The sequence below is a fragment of the Lynx rufus genome, unplaced genomic scaffold (assembly GCF_022079265.1).
Source record: "Lynx rufus isolate CCGP_SWC_20201006 ecotype Redwood Valley unplaced genomic scaffold, mLynRuf1.p SCAF_1, whole genome shotgun sequence".
NCBI lineage: Eukaryota > Metazoa > Chordata > Mammalia > Carnivora > Felidae > Lynx > Lynx rufus.
The window spans coordinates 163853842-163875862 of NW_025814823.1; the positions used below are offsets into that span (position 1 = coordinate 163853842).

Consider the following 22021-nt stretch of genomic DNA (forward strand, 5'->3'; position numbering starts at 1 on the left):
TTTTAAAATTTGACATTGCTACTGTGTCACACTTTGTGATTGGTAGCAATACAGATTAATTTCCTATACTTTAATGTTTGTAATCAAAAATATTCTGTATATAACTATGATTGAAAAAGTCTGTTAATTAATTGTCCTTCCATAAATTAATATTAGCCTGCATGATAAAGCACATACAACTACAAGGTACTACCCCTGGCACAAAGTTGATTCCTATCACTTTTCATGAATCATCAAGTTTTTTAGCACTTATATTGCTCATTTTTAAATTACCTCTTTTCTGTAGCCTAATGCAGATCTTAGGACATAAAGAGCAGATAAATTAGGTACAGAAATTCATTCACTTGTGGAATATCTGAGAAAAAACTTTGGTCGGGTACAGAAAAAGATTACACAATTCCAAATTTAATTTTTTTTTTTAACGTTTATTTATTTTTGAGACAGAGACAGAGCATGAACAGGGGAGGGGCAGAGAGAGAGGGAGACACAGAATCTGAAACAGGCTCCAGGTTCTGAGCTGTCAGCACAGAGCCCGATGCGGGGCTCGAACTCACGGACCGGACCGTGAGATCATGACCTGAGCCAAAGTTGGATGCTTAACCGACCGAGCCACCCAGGTGCCCCCACAATTCCAAATTTAAAAAGCTGCTCTTGGCTACATTTTATTGTATATCTCATTCATAAGTTTAAATTACAGTAAGTTTTAGGCTCTCTCACATCTTTCAAAAAATTATGCAAATCATTGATTCCTCTTTGTAAAAATGTATACATCTTCACTTTGGCTAACATTACCTTTTATGCGAGCCTCTTGATATAAAGACAAGATCTCGATCCTGTGGTGAAGGAGCTCTTAATGTAACAGCTGGGACAACTAAATTAAATATATTGGACAAATACTATTGCTGTCATATCACTATGAGAGCAGGGAAGGTGGGGAAACATCACTTCCTTTCAGAAAACTGGGAAAGAGCCTTCTTCCTAAAGTGAGGAAGAGATTATGAAATTAGAGTAAGATTTTAACAGGTAGAGCAAGGGTTGTTCCCTACAGAATCAAAAGCATACAAAGGTAGGTATGTTCAAAGGAACAAAATAATTTACATAAAAAGCTATTTTCTGCTACAGAAGAGAAAATAAAGAAAAAAATAATCTTGAAACACGCCTCTTTAAAAGAAACAAACTTGACATTTATTTGCTTTTATTCATTAACATATATCTTAGACAGCCGAAGAGAAGAACCATCCTTACTTTTGGTTCTAAAATGGGGAGGAGAACTAACTCCTGCAGGCAGGGTCCAGGCCGAAGAACTTGGAAGAGCTTTCAGGTGTATGTATCCTGGAGGTCAAGGTAAATCTTGGAGTTTCTTTAATTTGGTTAAGTTTATGCATTGTTTTTTCAAATCTTCACTTATTTTGAGATGTTACTAAATATTTATAGAAATACACTGAGACAAAAATATAGCTTAAGTGATTTGAGTATTTATTTTCAGGAGATTATGCAGGATTTCCTGGTTGTGGTTTACTTAGATTACATAGTACCTACCGACATGACCTCAAAATATATGCCTCTGATGAAGGACGAGTCCAGATGACTGCAGCTGCTTTTGCAAAGGTATAAATAAATGTTTTTCAGAATTACTAGAAATTTCATCTAATACCACATTTTAAAAGATTTTTGCTAAGGCAATATTTAAACATTCCAAATTTGAAATTTCCAGCTCAAGCCCTGAAATTGTGATAGGTTGTATTATTAATAAAGTTTATTCATTGCAAATAGTTAGCTTATTCCTTATGAAATTCAGCATGTAACAAAATAATTATGATACTTTTCATTAATTTGCATACTAATTTTTGAATTTGTGTTGGCTTTATTTAATATGTTTAGGGGCTCTTAGCCCTAGAAGGAGAGCTTACACCCATTCTTGTTCAGATGGTAAAAAGTGCGAATATGAATGGTCTTTTGGATAGTGATAGTGACTCTTTGAGCAGTTGCCAGCAACGTGTGAAAGCAAGACTTCACGAAATACTTCAGAAAGATAGAGATTTTACGGCTGAAGATTATGAAAAGGTGGGTCTTAGCAAACTCTTCTACGTTGTGAAATATGCACACACATATAAAAGTATATAAAAACAAACCTTATAACAAACTTATAACAAAACTTATAACAAAAAGTATATAAAACAAAAACTTAGAGCCTATTGTATTATAAAGCAGTACTCCTAAGGGTGCCTGGGTGGCTCAGTCGGTTAAGCGCCTGACTTCGGCTCAGGTTTGATCTCACAGTTCGTGGGTTCTAGCCTGGTGTCAGGCTCTGTGCTGATGGCTCAGAGCCTGGAGCCTGCTTAGGATTCTTTGTCTCCCTCTCTTTCTGTCCCTGTCCTGCTCATGCTGCCTCTCTCTCTCTGTCAAAAATAAACATTAATTTTTTTTTTAAATAAAGCAAATACTCCTATAGTCCCCATCCAGATGGAGAAATAGAACATTGAGACACCTCTGATCCCTTTGTGCCCCTTCTCAATTGCAACTCCTTCCCAATCTCCTAGAAATAATTACTATCCTGACTTAATAGTGCTCTTTTTTATAGTCTTCTTATATCAAGAATACTTATTTGGGTAAGTAATCATCCCTAACTACTATGGTCTCAGTTTTGGCTGTTTTCTAAGTTTCTTACATTAGATTAGGTTTTCTTTTATGTTTGGCTTCTTGTGCCCTATGTCGTGTTTGTGACATTTATCTGTATTTTTGAGAATTTCCATAGTTAACTAATAATCAGTTCTATGTAGTACTTTATTTCAGGGACTAACAAACTTTTTCTGTAGAAGACCAGATAGTAAATTTTAGGCTTTGCCGGTCACATGTGGTCTCTTGATGCATACTCTTTTTGATTTTTAACCACCTTTTAAAAATACTGGGGCACCTGGGTAGCTTAGTCGGTTAAGTGACCATCTCTTGATTTGGACTCAGGTCGTGGTTCATGAGTTTGAGCCCCACGTCAGACTCCGCACTGACAGTGTGTAGCCCACTTGGGATTCTCTGTCTCCTTCTCTATGTCTCTCTCTGCCCTCCTGCATATGCACTCTCTGTCAAAAATAAATACATAAACTAAAAAAATAAAAATAAAAATGTGAATATCTTTCTTTGTCCATGGGCTATGCCACAGACCACATTTGGCCTGCAGGCCATAGTTTAATGACCCGTATTCTATTTTATGAACATACCATAATTGATATATACCTTGTATCATTGTTATAGTTTTGGGCTGTTGTGATTAATATTTCTATGAGTGTCCTTGTATGTCTCCCACTGCATATGAGCATACATTCTCTTGGGTACATTCTAGGATTGGAATTGTTGTGACCCACAGTATGCTTATGTTTCAGTATCAGATAATGTCAAACTGTTTTCCAAAGTCATTGAACCAATTTATACTCCCACTAGAAGTCCATGAAAATAATCATTGTTCTACATAGTCTCTATTCTTTGCATTCTCCGACTATTCAGTTTTGGCCATTCTGAAGATGGATGTGTAGTAGTTCAGCGTGGCTTGGATGTTTTTTGACCATTTAGATATCGTCTTTCATGAAGCCTTCTATTAAATCTCTTGTCCTTTATTTCTACCTTTTGTCTGTATTTTTCTTATTGAGTGGTAGAGGTTCTTTGGATATGTGTTCTAAATACCACCACCTATTCTGAGCCTTTATGATGTCTTTCAGTAAGCAGAGGTTCTTATTTTTCATGAATTCCAAGTTGAATTTTTTCCTTTATGGTCAGTGCAGTTTTGATGTCTAATTTCTTTCTTTTTTTTTTTAATTAGTGAGGTATAATTGACACACAGTGTTGTTTCAGGTGTACAGTATAGTGATTAGACAAATCTGTATGTTCTGTGCTTTGCTCAGCACCACAAGTCTAGTTACCATCTATCACCACACAGTGCTATTACAGTACCACTGACCATATTCCCTATGCTGTACTGTCTGTCCTCATGACTTCAATAACTGGATGCCTCTATCTCCCACTCCCCTTTGTAGTCAGTGCATTTTAATGTTTCTTTTTCTAACTAGAGGTCATAAAATACTCTTATGTATGATCTTCTGTAAGCTTTACTGTTTTGCCCTTCACATTTATCTATAATCCAGCTAAAATTGACTTTTGTGTGTGCTATAAGGTAAAGATGTCAAACTTAATTTTTGCCAACTGTATATACATCCAAATATACCAATACCACATACCAAAAGGCTCCCCTTTATAGTATCACTTTATAGTATCATCTTTATAATCTATCTGGTGGTCTATTTCTACACTATATTCTTTTTTCGATCCTGGGCCACTGAATAAGATCTCTCAAGTCCTACATGCTTCCTTCTTCAAGTTTTTCAGGACTTTTTTTTGCATTTCCATATAAATTTTAAAATATGCTGTCAAATATCCTGTTGTCATTGATTTAGATGCATCAAATCTAGTTTCTGAAAATTTATCTTAATATATTTTTATGCCATTGTAAATAGTACTTCTAAAAATTTTATTTTGATTGTTGATACGTAGAAATAGCTTTTTAATATTGACTTTATATGCATCAACCTTATTGAACTCATTTGTTTAATAATATTTCTGTAGATTTTTTGATCCTTTAAAAGCATACTCACAGGTTTGTTTCTTCCTTTCTGATCCTTATTTGTTTTATTCTTTGTCTTGTTTAACTTCAGTAACTAGCACATTCAAAACAATGTTATATAGAAGTGGCATTTATTTTCTTGTCCATGTTCTCAAAGAAAGCCTTTAATGCTTGTCCGTTAGGTATGTTTTCTGTACATTTTGTAATAGCTATTCTGTTTCAAAATAAATTTCACTCTGTCCCTATTTTGCTAAAAGTTTTGTCATGAAAAGTTACTGAATTTCATCATTTTCTTTTCATCTGTTGCATCGTATGATTTTTTGTGATGTAAAGCTATTTTGGCTCTTCTGGGGCACCTGGGTGGCTTAGTCAGTTAAGTGTCCAACTTCAGCTCAGGTCGCGATCTCACGGTTCTTGAGGTCGAGCCCTGCATCAGGCTCTCTGCTGTCAGCACAGAGCCTGCTTTGGATCCTCTGTGCCCCTGTCTCTCTGTCCCTTTCATGCTCCCTTTTTCTTAAAAGTAAATAAAGTTAAGCTATCTTGGCTCCTAAAATAAACTCAGTTTACATATATACATAGTGGTGGTGGTGGTGGTGGTGGTGGTGTTAATATATCTCACTGGTTTGGGTTTACTATTTTTGGTTAGAAGTTTTACATCTATGTTCAGGATTCAGATTAACCTTTACATTTTAATTCTTATGCCTTTGTCTGCTTTCAATATTGGGATTATGCTAGTCTCATAAAATTAGTTAGGGAGTCCTATTTTGGTAGAATAGTTTGTATACATATCTTTAATGAAATGTTCGGTAAAATTTACTGATAAATCCTATGGACATTTTCTTTGTGGGAAATCAAATAATCATTATAATCATGGAGTCCAGAGTAATTGTTGTTATGTGTTGTGTCAGTATTAAGTTACATTGTTGTAGGAGTTTATCGTATCCTCGTTAAATTCTTTGTGATGTCTACAGGATTTTGTAGAGTTGTCACTTCTTATTTCGTAACATTCTACAGTTTTTTTTCTCTTGATCAGTTTAACCATGGTTAATATACTTTATTACTCCCTTCAAAGAAATAACTGATTTGTTGGTCTTCTGAATTTTGCACTTGTTTTCCACTTGATTAATTTTTGCTTATATTTTTTTCCTTCCACTTTTGTAAACCTGTGTCACTAGCTGTCTGCTTATTAATTCTTGAATGTTCAATCTTTTCTAAAATAAGGACTTTAGGCCATAAATTTCCCTTTATGATTATACGCATAAATTTTGTGGTTTATGCAGTTTGGGATATTTTCTAATTTCCTTTGTGATTTCTTCTTTGGTCATAGATGATTCAGAGCTGTAGTTTTAGAATTTCCAAACCTATGACATTTTTAAGTTAAACTTTTTTTATTTTGAACTTTCTATCATTTCAATAAAAACAAAACTTTGTGACTTTTTTCCTTTCTTCACTGTTGTGTGTTAAAATTCCTCACTCGTGGATTTTCCTTGTCTTTGTAGTTCTCTTAATTTTTGCTTTACATATTTACATTTGATACCATGTTATTAGGTAGATTACAAATTTAGAATAGATACATTTCAATCAGTACATTTTGCCTCAAAGTTTTGAGATGAATATAGTAACAACAGCTTTTCCCCTCTTACTTGATTTTGCATTGTATATCTTTTTTTACTTTCAATCTTTTGGAAATTGTATTTTTAGGTGTATCAAAATCTGCATAAAGCTAGTTTTTTTTAATTTATTATGAAAATCTTTGTTTAAGGCAGTTTTATTTACATTATAAATTACTGGTAAATTTATATATGAATCCATTATAGTTTATCCCACTCTTGACATACTCTTGGTTTGGTCTTAGGCAAGTTGCCTAACCTCTGTTAAGTACCTCATCTGGAAAAAGATGGTGATAATAATAGAGTCTTAGTGTTATTACATGTAAATATATGTCGAATGACTAGAACCGTATTGAGTCAGCAATTTGTCACTGTTAGAATAAACTCTCATTGTAAGAGTACTTTTGCTAAATTTTCTCTGTGGACAATCTGATGATAGCTTATGTTTGCTATTTTTTTAACATGTAATTCTGAGATTTTTACTTCCTTCTTGATGTTATTACTATATTTGGGGGGTCATCTTCATGTGTGGTATTAAATTGTTCTCCAACTACTGGAAAGTTTTGTATATTGTTCTCTTGGACAATTAGGCATAACTACATGTGAAATATATACTTTACTCATTTGTAGCTTACTCCATCTGGGAGCATTTCTCTTATCAAGTCAATGCATTTAATTAAAAATCCTGTGAAGACCTGTGACAAAGTTTATTCCTTGATACAAAGTTTGACTTCTCAGATCAGACATCGAATGGAAGATCCCAAATCATCAGGTAAATACTATGTGCCTTGGAACATAAAGCAAATAAAAATATTAACTAATTACTATAAACATTTTAAAATAAGATGCATCAATTCTTGAAAAATTAAGTCTCATACTGTATCTAGGTATGAGTTAACATACATCCAGCAAAAGAATAATAATTAGGTTATGGTTTATTTTATCCATGATAGCATGACAAAGATAATAAAATATTATTTGATTAATTACGTAGCATTGTCATATAGTTAGGCAGCAAATAACTAGCCTAATAAGAAGCAAACAATTGGAAGAAGATCTGGACTCTCACTCTGAGATTAGCTTGGTTCTAATTTGGCAACTTTGAAATCTAGGATTCTTAGTGGTAAGAATAAATCCTTTCAGCTATTTGATTTCTAAGATTCCTTTCGGCTAAAGACTGTCTATTCTGTTAGTTTTGTGAATCTAATAAGAAAATTATATAGTATTTAAATTTTGAATTGAAAATGCATTAGCCTAAGAGTTTTGTTATTGTTGTTCTTTTTCTTTTGATTATTGAAGTGTGTAACATGATGATAGGTCTTTTACAAACCCAAACCCAAGTCCTAAGCCATGTATTTATATCTTTTATTTAAGTTTATAAAATGTATGGTTACTAATAGTATACTCCTATGGTAACATTCCCTACTTTCTTAACAGTTATACCTCTGATATTTAAAAATGTTTCTAATTGTCAACTTTTTAATATATACCCTTAATCTGAGTCTAAGTTTAATATGCTAAATTTGTTATGTTGTTTTAGATATTCAACTTTACCATAGTGAAACATTAGAGCTTATGCTACGTAGATGGTCCAAGTTGGAAAAAGACTTTAAAACAAAGAATGGAAGATACGACATTAGTAAAATCCCTGACATATATGACTGTATAAAATATGATGTTCAGCATAATGGTTCCTTGAAATTAGAAAATACAATGGAATTATACAGGCTTTCAAAGGCATTAGCAGATATTGTTATCCCTCAGGTAAGTAATTCCTAGGAATCAGTTTTCTTACAGTGTTGAGTAGATTCTTTTACAATGCCTATCACTGGATAAAACATAGTTGGTTTTGGGGTGCCTGGGTGGCTCAGTCGGTTAAGCGGCCGACTTCGGCTCAGGTCATGATCTCACAGTCCGCGAGTTCTAGCCCCGCTTCGGGCTCTGTGCAGACAGCTCAGAGCCTGGAGCCTGCTTCAGATTCTCTGTCTCCCTCTCTCTGCCCCTCCCCTGTTCATGCTCTGTCTCTCCCTGTCTCAAAAATAAAATAAACGTTAAAAAAAAAAATTAAAAAAAAAAACATAGTTGGTTTTCTTCTCTCTATAAAATCCATAACTTTTGAAAGGAAACTGAATAATTGTGAATTTTATATTCAAAACTTTTTAGTATAGTAAGTCATTACCTGATTTTCTAATAGTTTGATTGTAGTGACTTTTTAAAATTTAAGAATTGATACTCTTAAAGAACAGTAATATCCTAACAAACAAGACAACTAAAACAGGGTGGAATAAAACTTAAGTGTTTGCTGGGTACCCATTATGTACCTATCAAGTCTGTGCTATGAAAATATGTGAGGAATGGGAGAAAAACGTAGCTGTGGCTCTAAATTTTGCAAGTCTTTTTACTTCATGTGCAAGTATTTTGAAATTATTATTTAGAAGTCAAGGTGTAAGTTGTTATTGGAGGGGTGTGGGTTGGGTCATGGGTCTTTTCATTTATAGGAGAATAAAAATAAAGGTGTAACCAGAATTCAAATAATTTAAATGTAATTAGGGCAGAGAATCAGATTGATAATAAAGAGGTAAGTAACAAGACAAATTGAGGTACAGGAAATGTTAGCAGATACCCTTTTGGGACCCGTTTTCAACTCAATTACTAATGATTATGTGGATATTGTAAAGAGGAGATTGGAGGGGTGCCTGGGTGGCTCAGTCAGTTGAGCATCCGACTTGGGCTCAGGTCATGATCTCACGGTCCGTGAGTGCAAGCCCCACGTCAGGCTCTGTGCTGATGGCTCAGAGCCTGGAGCCTGTTTAGATTCTGTGTCTCCCTCTCTCTCTGACCCTCCCCCGTTCATGTTCTGTCTCTCTCTCTCTGTCTCAAAAATAAATAAACGTTAAAAAAATTAAAAAAAAAAAAAAAGACCTTTAAAGAGGAGATTGGAGTAGATCAGACATTCCAACTATGAGCAAACTTAAAAAGCAGGAAAAAATGGAATACATGAAGAGTATGAGGATTCTGAGCAAAAGTTGCTTCACTTAAAGATACATATAAAAATAATTAAGATCAGTGTCCTTAATATTTACAGAAAGTTCAGGAAAAACTACAGGCTTTGACAAACTGGAAATTCAGACAGTGCACAACTTACCTATAATTACTTGTGTTCATGTTAAAGATTAGCTTATTCTTTCAGCATGAGAGAACACTACTTATTTGTTTGATCAGATGTATAATATAGACCATCTTTGGTATATTACATGATTCAGTGGTTGGAAGTGTAAGTAAGATCCAGTTTTTTTTCACTGTTTTGTATTGCCTTGTGCATATTAGGTTCAGTGCACATTATTTATACTTATTCTTACAGTGGAGATTATTTTTAAGTATGCTGTTTAACAGGTGAGCTGTTAATATAAGATTCTTAAGTATTTCAGGTGACTATATTCATTATTCAAAGTATGCTTTAAGTATATCTAAACTTACCACTTTAGTGGCTAAATACACAAATGATTTGTTACATAATCATGTCTGTTTTGTTACATGGCTTATTTTACCTCATGTCTCCTCTTTTTCAGTTATGTATATACTACATGTTCTAGAATTGGGAATGAAAAGTTGGTTTCTTAGAGTTGGGCTTAAAAAGATAGTCAAGTGTTAAAAGGGCTTTAGATGTAATCTCTCCTATGTGTTATGTATGTATTTCAGGTATATTACTTACATCACTGAAGAAATTTCTTACCATCTCCTTGTAACTTAAATTTTTATAATGAATTTTTTAAAGTACTGTAATTAAAAGAACCAGTAAAAATGAGAATAGTTTGGGAAAGATTTGAGATGTCATTTGTATCTTTTAAAGTAATTGGTCTTGCTCAGTGGTTCTCAGTCTCTGTTACATTGTCTTTTGATGCACTTAGCTTAGATCTTCTCAGCAGTCTAAGAACTTATTTGAAGACATCTCCAGAATTTTTTTCTTGGATAAATTATTTATTTTTTAAATCTTACAACTCTTCAGACAACATTTTGTCCAAGCTTACCAGAATCAGTCTTATTTTTGGTAAATTCATAATTGTATTTTGGTAAAGTTATAACTTTAAAAGCCGCGGTTTTTTTTACATGCTTTCGTAGAGTTTTGAAATTATAATTTGAGGAAAGGACAACTTTGGGTTTACCTCCCTAACTTTTTGGTTTGATACTCTTTATTGTGGCAAAAATTTGGGATCTCTTCTTTTCTAATGAAGTGCTGAATTCATTCCAATAAATAATATTTTGTTTTGTTACTTTAAGTAAGCCTTTATAAATCCAGAACCATGGACAAAAAAAAAAAAAAAAAGGCATTTTCAATCACTGAACAAACTAAAAATTACTAATGTATATGTAGTAATTGTAATGATACTATAGTTTATAATGGGGAAAAATGAAAATTTTGCCTACCTCATTTTCAAGGAAATAAAGAGTATTTCAAGCAGAGAGACTTGATTCAGTTAAATAATGTAAAATTTTGACTTGTTTAGAATATACTAATTTAGTTTTAGAGAATATCACTGTGCAAGAAAATGCATATATGCTCTGGTGTACCTCAAAGTGTTGCTATACCTCTAAAAATACATTTCTACTCTTACATTGAACTGATTAATTTTTATATCAGTGCTATGTGAAATATGTGCTTCTAATCATATCTAAGCTTAAATACAACATAATTACTTTTAATTATTTTAACAGTTAAACTAATTTTCAGCTGTTAACAGAATTTTTGCTGTGATAAAATTAACTTTTCACCTTTTGACCAGTCTCAATTTTCAGCAAATAGAGGCCCTGGCTTAAAAATGATACTTTAAAATCATCATGATAGTATGGCAGTCAATAAGAGTATCTAAAGACTAAATTTGGTATTAAGGTTTTCTTAACAGAGATCACATTTAAGAAAGTTTGAAAACCGTGTCTTTGAATATTTATGGATTGTGAAATGCAGAGGATTGTTTATAACAGTATTTGCCATAGAAAGTCAATTGACACTCTCATTAAATAAAACCACATAATAAGCTTTCAGATAGCCTCATCTCGTATTTTAGTTAGTCCTATTTATGGCAGAAATATTGTAATTACACTTGAGAACTAAGATATCTAACAGTTATTTGATCCCAGTTGGTGGTAGCAGATGAACAAAATATGTCAATATGTTAAAGGGAAAGATTTCTTTATTACAAAATTAATATACTTATGTGTAAAGTTAGAAAATGTAGAAATAGCAAAAAAAGATCACTGTGATGTTACCAACTAGAGAAAAACATTTTAATGTTTTGGAAAATTCTTAAAGGACTTTTCTCTTGAATCATGAAGATACAATTTTTCTCATAAATTCATACATATAACAAATGTATTCTTTGCAAAAGGGAACCAGGAAAGCCATACTATTTTACAACCTGATTTTTGTCTCTTCACTTAGAACGAAGAACTTCTTTCATTTTATTAAACCTATATGTACATCGTTATTTCTAATAGCTAAATGGTATGATGTAATAATTATGTAATGATTTTTTCATATTTGGGAATATGATATCTTTTATTTTGCTCTCTTTAAACATCTTCACATGCACTCAAGACTATTTCTGTAGCTCCAGAAATCTTTTACCAGTTTTCTTGCAGTTAAACAGTGTAGAAGACTACCTGTTTATTCATACCTTGGTAACAACACACACACATACACACACACACACACACACGCACACACACACACAAAATTTCTCCCTGATGATTTTTTTTTAATTTTTATTTATTTTATTATTTTTTAATATATGAAATTTATTGTCAAATTGGTTTTCATACAACAAAAAAAAATTTTTTTAATGTTTATTTTTCAGAAAGAATGAGAGACAGACTGTGAACAGGGGAGGAGAGAGAGACACACACAGAATCCAAAGCAGGTTCCAGGCTCTGAGCTGTCAGCACAGAGCGCAATATGGGGCTCAAACCCATGACAGCGAGATTGTTACCTGAGCCAAAGTCGGATGCTTAACCGACTGAGCCACCAAGGCACCCCTCCCCTGATGATTTTTAATGCCAATATTTTCCTTTTGTTCACATATACACAATTATATGTATACATACATGTTTTTTGCATACCCAATTCACAGTCACCTATGTTGGTAAGATTATTGAACCAATGAAGCTTTAGTTTAAGATAAATGACACCAAGAAGTATTTTCATAGGCCTTCCATCTGTAATCAATCAACCTCTTCTTTATTTGGCACTTTTCAGATCTGTTATCCATAAAGAATTTTTGCTATCTGGGAAGTTCCTGATAGCAGGAAGTAGCCTTTAAATTCAGATATACTGAATGAACTTGGAGAGAGATAGTATGCCTGTTTCTTCCCTCCTTCTCTCTTCTCTCCTTTCTGTCTCTGCCCCTCCCACTCCACTTTTCTGCTTTCTCCCTCTTTCCATCTACACAGCTGTCACAGCTTTTTCTCTTCACACATCAGGTCATTTTTAAATCTATCTCTTTGATCTCATTTTTATTACAATTATGAGTATGTTCTCTTAACACTTCATATCGTAATTCCTCATTGTAAATTTAATTAACTCATTATTATAGGCATCATTAAATTTGACAATTTCATGACATTTCTTGCTCACCACTAGGTAAGTCTTTAAAAGTATTAGCCAAAGGCTTTTAAATAATTGTTTAGCCTTTTTCATCTTGGACATTTAAATCAAATCTCATGGTTTCATTTATGTTTCTTTTCATAGGGTTATTGATTGTTGTTCTGTGCTTTAGTGTTTATGTCCTTAATCCATCTTTCTTTTAGGGTTATTTCTTCATTGAAAACTTTATGATTGAGTTGAGCTACTGTCCATAAAGATTACATTCATCCATTCATCCTTCCCTTTTAAGAAATCACTTGCTTTTTCAGTTCTACCAAAAAAAATTTTCCCATTATACTTAATAGTTGTAGGAATAGTATCCTTGCAGTTGCAAAAAATGTAAACTAGGAATTGTGTAATATTAAAAAAAAAAGCTTAATAGAAATATTTTGTCTGTTACTAGAATGTTTTAACAGTGCATTTGTTAGAGTGCTTTGTCATTATACCCTTTTTCTAATATCATGTATTTTCTGCTCAGGAATATGGTATAACTAAAGCTGAAAAACTGGAGATTGCCAAAGGCTACTGTACTCCTCTAGTTAGAAAAATTCGCTCAGACCTTCAGAGGACACAAGATGATGACACTGTAAATAAACTCCATCCTGTGTAAGAGACTGTACTGGTATTTAAATCTGTAGGCATCTGTTTTTCCATACTTCAACTCTAATGTTCCTATGAAGAAATCAGGAATGTGTCACTTAGCGCACTATGGAAATAAGGATTACCTAGATATTCCTAACAGTTAACTTCCAACCAAGGCTCTTTAAGTCTCCAAATTGAGGAAAAACTGAGGTGAACAGGAAAAGGTGATATGTGTCATCATTTACATGGGATCATCAATGTGTACCCCATTCAGCACCATAAATGTCTGTGAACTTCCTTAGTGCTAAGACATTTGTCATTGCTAATAGAGGAGCTAAAATGACCAAATTATTTGCAGTGAACTTGACTAATGTTAACTTTTGTTTTGACTAATCTCAGAACTTCTAGTTAGTTCTAGTTAATCTTCATGTTAGAGGAATATCTACTAAGGTAACTCCTCCTTGTGGTTGGAAGACTGATAGATTTACTTATTGTGGTCTTTGACTTCTAGTAAGATGAAGTTCCATTTTACAAAATAATGTCAGTACTTAATGAGTTTTGACTGTATGCTTATATTCTAATACTGTCTGCTACTAACTTCAGGTATTCCAGAGGTGTTCTGTCTCCTGAACGTCATGTCCGTACCAGGTTATATTTTACCAGTGAAAGTCATGTACATTCTTTACTATCTATTCTTCGCTATGGTGCCTTATGCAATGTAAGTAAAGTAAGTTATTCCAATCTACTTAACAAATATGGTTCTGTGAATTTGTAATCAAATCACTAACACCAGTCTTTACTGTGCAATTTCAACAGTTGATCATTTGCCATCATTTGTCAAGGGTCTACTATATTCCAAGCACTGTGATAGATGTTGGGAATAAAGACATGTTCCCTTCCCTTTGGAGAAGATTAATTTAAACAAACAATAATGCAAAATATTAAAAAAAAATTTTTTTTAACGTTTATTCATTTTTGAGACAGAGAGAGACAGAGCATGAACGGGGGAGGGTCAGAGAGAGGGAGACACAGAATCTGAAACAGTCTCCAGGCTCTGAGCTGTCAGCACAGAGCCCGACGCGGGGCTCGAACTCACAGACCGCAAGATCATGACCTGAGCCGAAGTCAGCCGCTTAACCAACTGAGCCACCCAGGTGCCCCAAATGCAAAATATTTTAGATGATGTTATAGGCTGGTGGTAATAAGATAAAGAGAAGCTGATAAATCTGAGTTATTTAGGGTTAGAAAGAACTTGGGGTTTGTTTGGATATTGCTCCTCTTATCTACTGTTAGTAATGAATCATACCAAAGTTTAGCTTAAAACAATCACATTTTTATCTCACAGCTTAAATAAAGGATTGACTGATATACTTAGGCAGTTTCGCTTTGGGTCTCTCATGAGGTTGTAGTTAGACAGTGACTGGGGTTTGAATCATCTAAAGCTTTCCTCATGTCTGGTGCTTGATGCTGTATGTCAGCTAGAACTTCAGCTTGAGTTCTTGACCACAATACTTACCTCTGGCCTCTTCATGTGACCTGCTTCCTCCAAACATGGTAGCTGAGTTCCAAGATTTAGTTTCATAATGGACCAAGGTGCAAGTGCAAGACATTTTTATGACCTAACTTACAAAGTCACATAACATCATGAGCTGTATTGATTGAGGCAATCACAGAGGTTCATCCAGGTTCAAGAGGTGGGGAGATAGATCCACCTTACTACATGAGTGGAGTGTCACTGTCGTATTATCCGATGAGACTATGTCTCATCTTGACCACACAATCCATATTTCTCCCATATTCAAAATTCACTTAACCTTTTACCCAGTAATACCCATCCTATCCCTATTTAATTATAAACTTGGCATCCCACGCTTCTTCATCTAAGTCAAGTCCAGATGTAGATGGGGCTCCTTGGACACAACTCCTTGAGTGCTCAAAAGCATTCAGTCTTAAAGACCTATGCACTGAAGAGACCAATTATCTGTCCTTCAAATACCCATTATACAGTGGTGGGTTAGGCATGAGATAACTATAGTAGATAAACTTTTCAAGAGAGGGTAAAACAGAAGGTATACTGTAGTCATTGGTCATAGCAGTTTTGAAATCTACCTAGGTACATGTTGCCCATTCTTTAATTAGGGTTCTATCATACTGGAGTAATTTGAAATACATTGTACTAAATAAATCATACCCAAAGATCTCTTAAGGATAAGCCCTTTTCTACCTTGGGTTCCCTCTGTGGTTATTAAGGGATGGCACTCAGCAATCCTTATTATTTAATTCTGAGCATCTGAAAAACATATTCCTAAGATCTTGAGGAAGTCTTCTGTTTCTTTGGAGGATTTGAGGTCTTAACAAGTGTTTTTGCAATCACATCGTTTTCATGGCGGATTCCTGTGTACCCTTTCTTCCTGAAAGCCATCTTTTAATTACAGCATTGTTTGTTCCCTAAAAAGTCTCGGAATGAGGAACAGTTTTTTTGGTGTGTTTTTTTTTTTTTTAAAGTCTTGGCTTCTTTGTAATTGACAATTTCCCTGCAGCTTAGCTGTCTCCTGTCACAGGCAGTGAGAAGAATCTTGATGACATGTTCAGTACTTTTCCTAGAAATCTCCATAGCTAGCTCATTAGATATACTTTTTATTTTCCACCATCTACAGGCTAGTGTTTTTACACTTTATGCCACTACATAGCAAGAGTTCTTTTTCTTATACCTTCCAGTAACATTTTTCTTTCTATAATCCCTCACCAACAACCTTTTCACGGCCCATTAGACTTTCACTAATGCTCTCCTTGAGAGCCTTCCAGTGCTCACAGGTATGAAGAGTAAGAAAGAGAAGAGAACTGAGAAAGATTCCCATATCTCTAATATGGGTAAATTGGTAGATATTCCTACCCATTCACTGATAAAAGTAACACCTACGGAGAGGATCAGGTCTTAGAAAGAAAGTAGTAAGTTTAGTTTTAGACAGCTTGAGTATGTTCATATGTGAGGACACAGATGTGAGTTAAAGGTACAGAGTTAAGCCAACATATTAATGACAATAAAGTAGTGGCTGGTAATAAGATTCCCAGAGATTTTGCATTTGAAAAGATAAAAAAAAATGACATTGTAGGGATTGACAATGGAAGTGATAATGTACCAAAGAGACTTAAAAATTTTAATATCTTCTTTGTTTCTCAGTATACCCAAACCATAGATTATCCAAAATACAATGTCACCCTGTTATATATCAAAAATATTTTTGCATCATCTGTAAAATAGCAACAAATAAGAATTTTCCTTTAATTTTCTTATTCTATTACATCCTAAATTTGACATTGGTATATATATTGATGTACACATCTATACACATCTATTAACAAAATGGTCAGTCCTTAAAAGAAAATCCAGCCTTGTTTTCCTACTTTTTTAGTAAAGAGAAATTAGATGTATAATGAAGATTTGTTTTTATGTCTCTTGATTCTTAATTTTATTATTAGCCTTGATGAATAACTAATATTAAAGTAACCCTGAAGTTATTTCAGTGTTCTTTTTGAATCATGTTTTCTAATTCATATGTTCTTCCCTCTTGTTTTGGTTTCTTGTTGGTCCCTAAGGAATAGCCAAGTGACATCCCTTGCAGCTTTAATAAACAAAATAGTTGGGGAAAAAAATGACCCTTAATTAGCAAGGCAAGAATTCATATATCCTGTAGTAATGATGGAATTGTTTTGGGGGGAGAGAACTACGTCTCTTACATGGTTCGTTTTTTACTCTCTTACATTTACTTAGGGGATGAAGCATGGAAAATATAGGAACCAATAGAACAAGGCTATGGAGCATAATAGTGAGCAATGGAGAAAATGGCAACAAATAAGGATGAAGAGCCAGTGCTTTGGGAATCCTAAAGGGATTAGGAAGCCATTTTTAAGCAGGGAAGTAAATGGCTTTGGTTGCTGTGTGGACAGCAGATAGGCTGGAGTAGATATGAAGAAACCAGTTAGGAAGCTATGGCAGTGATCTAAAAAAGATGATGTAATTTGGACTAGGGTGGTGGCAATACACTAGAGCTTGTTGAGTATATCTCACGCTCGGCTGCATTTGTAAAACAGAAACTGAACACCATTCTTTTAAAACTCTGCTTCCAGATTTTCGAAAAAAAAAAGTATTTTTCACATTAGTAAATACATGTAAAGTCTATAATATCAATATGATGTCCCATTTGCTAATTTAAAAAAATTAATTTATTTGAACTATAAATCATTGTCCCAGGTCATAATATCTTTATAAGACCCTGTAACTAATATACTTAAAACCTTGAAATTGTAGATTTTGAAATTGTAGATTTTTCAGTGTGAACTCGGTAAAATCTAGCTCTCCATAATAGATTTTTTTTTTAAAGGTGTTTGTTAAGGAAACAATATTGTAAACAAGATTTCAGAGACTATATTTTATGAGACTTAATTTAAAAAAAAAAAAGGTTTTTATGGATTTTTGCATACTGACTATATTCAGGAAGTTACTAAATATATGCTAAATATACTAAATATGTAGTATATATAGTGCTATATATATTATATACATACTACACATAGTGTACTATGTACTAAGTGCTACTAAATATTATTTAATTTCATCTCTTCATTAGCACTGACCTAGCAGAACCTATACCTACAACACTGAATTAGATATTATTAGATGGTGTTCTTATTCATAATGTAGGATCATGAACCTATTGAAAATTTTTAGTATTTAATTTAAACCCTTCATTTATAGTAATTCTCATTTAGTATAACTCAGAAATGTTATACTAACTTATATTTTTCTTTATTAATTTTGAAAAAAATGTATATATCTTTGCACATATACCTTCCGCAAATACACTCACAAACACACAGATGCAGTTGTTTCTCTGGAGTATTGCTTAGGTTAAGAGTAGCAGCTTTGATAGCTTGGCATTACAGCATTTAGAGGTGTGGATAGCCATTTGTTACAATGATGCTAAGCACACATGGAAGAATACAAATTATATGATGTATATTTAATTTTACTCTTCCATAAACTTGAAAAGGGGCATGCTTCCTCAGGGATGTTGAGTGTCTAAATTTGAAAAGGAAATACATGCTAGTTTTGTTTTCTGGGTTTTTTTAATATACAATTAACATGTGGTGTTATAAGTTTGGGCTTTTGTATATCAAATTTCATTTCTTAAAACAATGCACATTTTATACTGAAGTGCAAAATACTGAATACTCTTAGTATATGCAAAAAATTGTTGTATGCCTTTATTTCTAAAGTTTATGACATGTGGAAGAGAGTTTTCTGTGATGTGGACCCTATTGACTATTGACTGTAGACTTTGTACCTTGACTAGTTTAACCTTTTCAGATAGAATTTTCTACTTAGAATGTTTGTAGTTCATGTTCTCTAGGATCCCTTTCAGTTCTGATGCTCTGTGATTAGATGTTTAAAGACCAGGATTATCTAAATGAAGGTGGAGGAGCGATGAAGGAGATGGTAAGATTAATGGAACCTACATGTGCCACCTCCTGCTGATTATTTTAAATACCACTGCAGTGTAACAAGGCATATTTACTGATAGGCATGTAATACATACATGCACTATTTGATGGTGGAAAAATAGCTCTATTCTTAGACGATAGTATTCAGTTTACAAAGCATGATACTACATTAGGTACTTTGGAACTTAAGGTTAACAGCTCACTGCTCCTTACCCTCAGAATTCAGTTGTGGGTTTGTATTTCAAGAGATTTTTAATTTTTAAATTCTAGAAGCTATTAAAAAAAGTTACCACTAGACTTTCTAAGAATGCCATAACAGATTTTTAAAATAATTTACCTAAACATAAGTAATTTATCAAGACTTAAAGATAGTGGAGTTATTTTGAGAGGTTGAGCATATACTTATTTACCTTATTTGTATGGTATCACTCAAGATTAAATAACTACCATAATGAAAATAGAGTGACTTTCAAGTAAAGCAATAGGAGAAAATGCTTACCATATATACCTTTTGTTTAGGAATCGAAGGATGAACAGTGGAAACGGGCTATGGATTACTTAAATGTTGTCAATGAACTCAATTATATGACTCAGATTGTTATCATGCTTTATGAGGATCCTAACAAGGTAAAAAGAGTTCTTGATTTGGGTGTATTACCATAGGTAAATAAATAGCCTAACAAGGTAAAAAGAGTTCTTGATTTGGGTGTATTACCATAGGTAAATAAATAGCCTGACGTTTCTCATTTTGAAAATGTTCTATAATATTTTTTAGGATCTTTCCTCAGAGGAACGCTTTCATGTTGAGTTACATTTTAGTCCTGGAGCTAAAGGATGCGAAGAAGACAAAAATTTACCATCAGGCTATGGATATAGACCAGCTTCAAGAGAGGTAATAAAGATGAGATTCTCAGGGCTTGGTTATATACTGTGAGATCATGACCTGAGCCGAAATCAGAAGTTGAAGACTTAACCAACTGAGCCACCCAGGCACCCTGGGAGGACAACATTTCTGAGTATACTAGAAATTTTATGTTTTATTTAGATTTTTTTGTATTTTTTTCAAAATTTTTTTGATGTTATTCATTTTTGAGAGAGAGACCGTGACAGAGACAGAAACAGAGCTCGAGCTGGGTAGGGGCAGAGAGAGAGGGAGACACAGAATCCAAGCAGGCTCCAGGCTCTGAGCTGTTAACACAGAACCCAATGTGGGGCTCGAACTCACAAGCCAGGAGATCATGATCTGAGCCCAAGTCTGACACTTAACCGACTGAGCCACCCCGGGGCCCCTAAACTTTTTGTATTTTTAAGGCCATTATTTACAATGCTTAACTCTAGTTTTGGTTTGGGTTTTGGTTGTATTACTTGAGCACTGTTGCAGGGAGTATGGCCTGTCGCAAAAGATGAGTGCGCAAATAAAGTGCAGTTAAGCAAAGGTCCTCATACTGGATGGAATGAGGCCCCAGGGCCCCCAACTCCAGAGTGAAGCTTTTTGTTAGGATAATTGTGCATAAAGTCATCTAAGCAAGTATTAATTAATCTAATGGTTTAGCTTTTCAAGGTTGAATTTCGAGTTAATTGTTGCTATAACACTAGGAAGGGTCAGGTGTGAAGGAGGATCCGGCCCTGGACAATGTTAATGGCTCTAGGCTTAGGAGTCTAGCCAGCCTAGTTCAGGTATGTAAACATTTACTAAGGCCTTGCACCTTCTCCAGCCTTTCCCTTTTGAAGTCTTTTCCTTTGATGCTTCTCTCCTGCATCTCCCACAGAGCACTATTGCATGGTAAACATTGTGCTAATAAGCACTTGGCACAAATTACTGTATTTTAATTCTTAGAGTAATCTTACAAAGTTAAATATATATTAAATTTAAAACTTTTTACTAAACTATAACTCATATTGATAAATCCAAAGTGTATAGCTTAATGATGTATTGCAAAATGAACACAATTATAAAACAGCCAACCAGGTAATAGATAGAATAATATCATCATTCCAGAAGATCCAGTTGTGCCCCTCCCTGTCATAGCCTCCCTGTCTTCTCCCCAAAGATACCTATCAAGACAGTTAGCACCATGTTTTAAATATGCCTGTTTTTGAACTTGTTATAAATGAAATCACAAAATACATGCTTTTTGGGGGGTGTGGGGTGGGTTTTCTTTCATTATGTTAATGAGTTTCATCCATTCTGTTGTTTCTGTTGACATATAGGATTACATGGCAACAATAAATAGAAGTAAATATAGTGCAATGTGTTCATCTATTCCACTTTGATCATTTGTTTCCAGTTCAAGCTATGAAGATGAGTGCTTTCATGAACATTCTTGTACAAGTCTTTTGGTGAATATATGTACACATTTCTTTTGGATATACATCAAGGAGTAAACTTGCTAGGTCATAGGGTGTGCATATGTTCAGCTTGAGATAATACAGTCAAATAGTTTTCTAAAGATACTGCCATCTTTGTCAGCTCCTGGTATGATATAGATACAGATACAGATACAGATACAGATATAGATAAATAGATTTTTTTTTAATGTAGCCATTTTGAGGGATATGTAGTGATTTCTTGTCATGGTTTAAATTTACATTATCCTCATGACCAGTAACGATTGGCACCTTTTCATATGTTTATTGGCCATTTGGATATGCTTTTATGAAGTGCTACTAGCTTGGACCAGTATGGTGTTGAATAGAAGTGTTGATACTAAACACTTAGACATTCTCAAGCTAAAGCAAAAAGTAATGTTGCAAAGAGATCTTTTTGGGATTTTAATTGAGATTACATAAATTCTCCAGATCAATTTTGAGGGCAATAACACAGTATTTGAGGGCAATAACAAGGACTTGGTATATCTCTGAATTTATTTAGCTATTTTTATATCTTTTTGATACAATTAAGGGATTTTTTCATGTGTTGTATCTTTGTCAGATTAGTTCCTAGTTCTTTGTATTTTTATGCTATCATAAGTGGTTTATTCAAATTCTCCTTTGTTTGTTATTGTCAAATTGAATTTTAACTCATTTTTATATGAAGATTTTATAACTAGCAGCCTCACTGCATGCTGTTATTCATTCTAG

The 22021-nt window shown here is 33.8% G+C and overlaps 1 protein-coding gene across 10 annotated transcripts in view; it reads left to right on the forward strand.

Moving 5' to 3' along the window:
- The window catches only part of PPIP5K2 (diphosphoinositol pentakisphosphate kinase 2), a 71268-nt gene that overhangs the window by 25772 nt on the left and 23475 nt on the right, over positions 1-22021 (forward strand). For 7 of the 10 annotated variants that reach the window (XM_047089984.1, XM_047089976.1, XM_047090001.1 and 4 more), the window contains 9 exons: positions 1219-1344; positions 1487-1608; positions 1882-2064; positions 6850-6991; positions 7760-7983; positions 13335-13462; positions 14042-14156; positions 19460-19567; positions 19716-19832. In XM_047089984.1, the coding sequence (XP_046945940.1) occupies positions 1219-1344; positions 1487-1608; positions 1882-2064; positions 6850-6991; positions 7760-7983; positions 13335-13462; positions 14042-14156; positions 19460-19567; positions 19716-19832 (1265 nt within the window). The remainder of the gene's footprint in view (positions 1-1218; positions 1345-1486; positions 1609-1881; positions 2065-6849; positions 6992-7759; positions 7984-13334; positions 13463-14041; positions 14157-19459; positions 19568-19715; positions 19833-22021) is intronic. The other 3 variants (XM_047089991.1, XM_047090028.1, XM_047090050.1) reach the window with 1 other exon arrangement.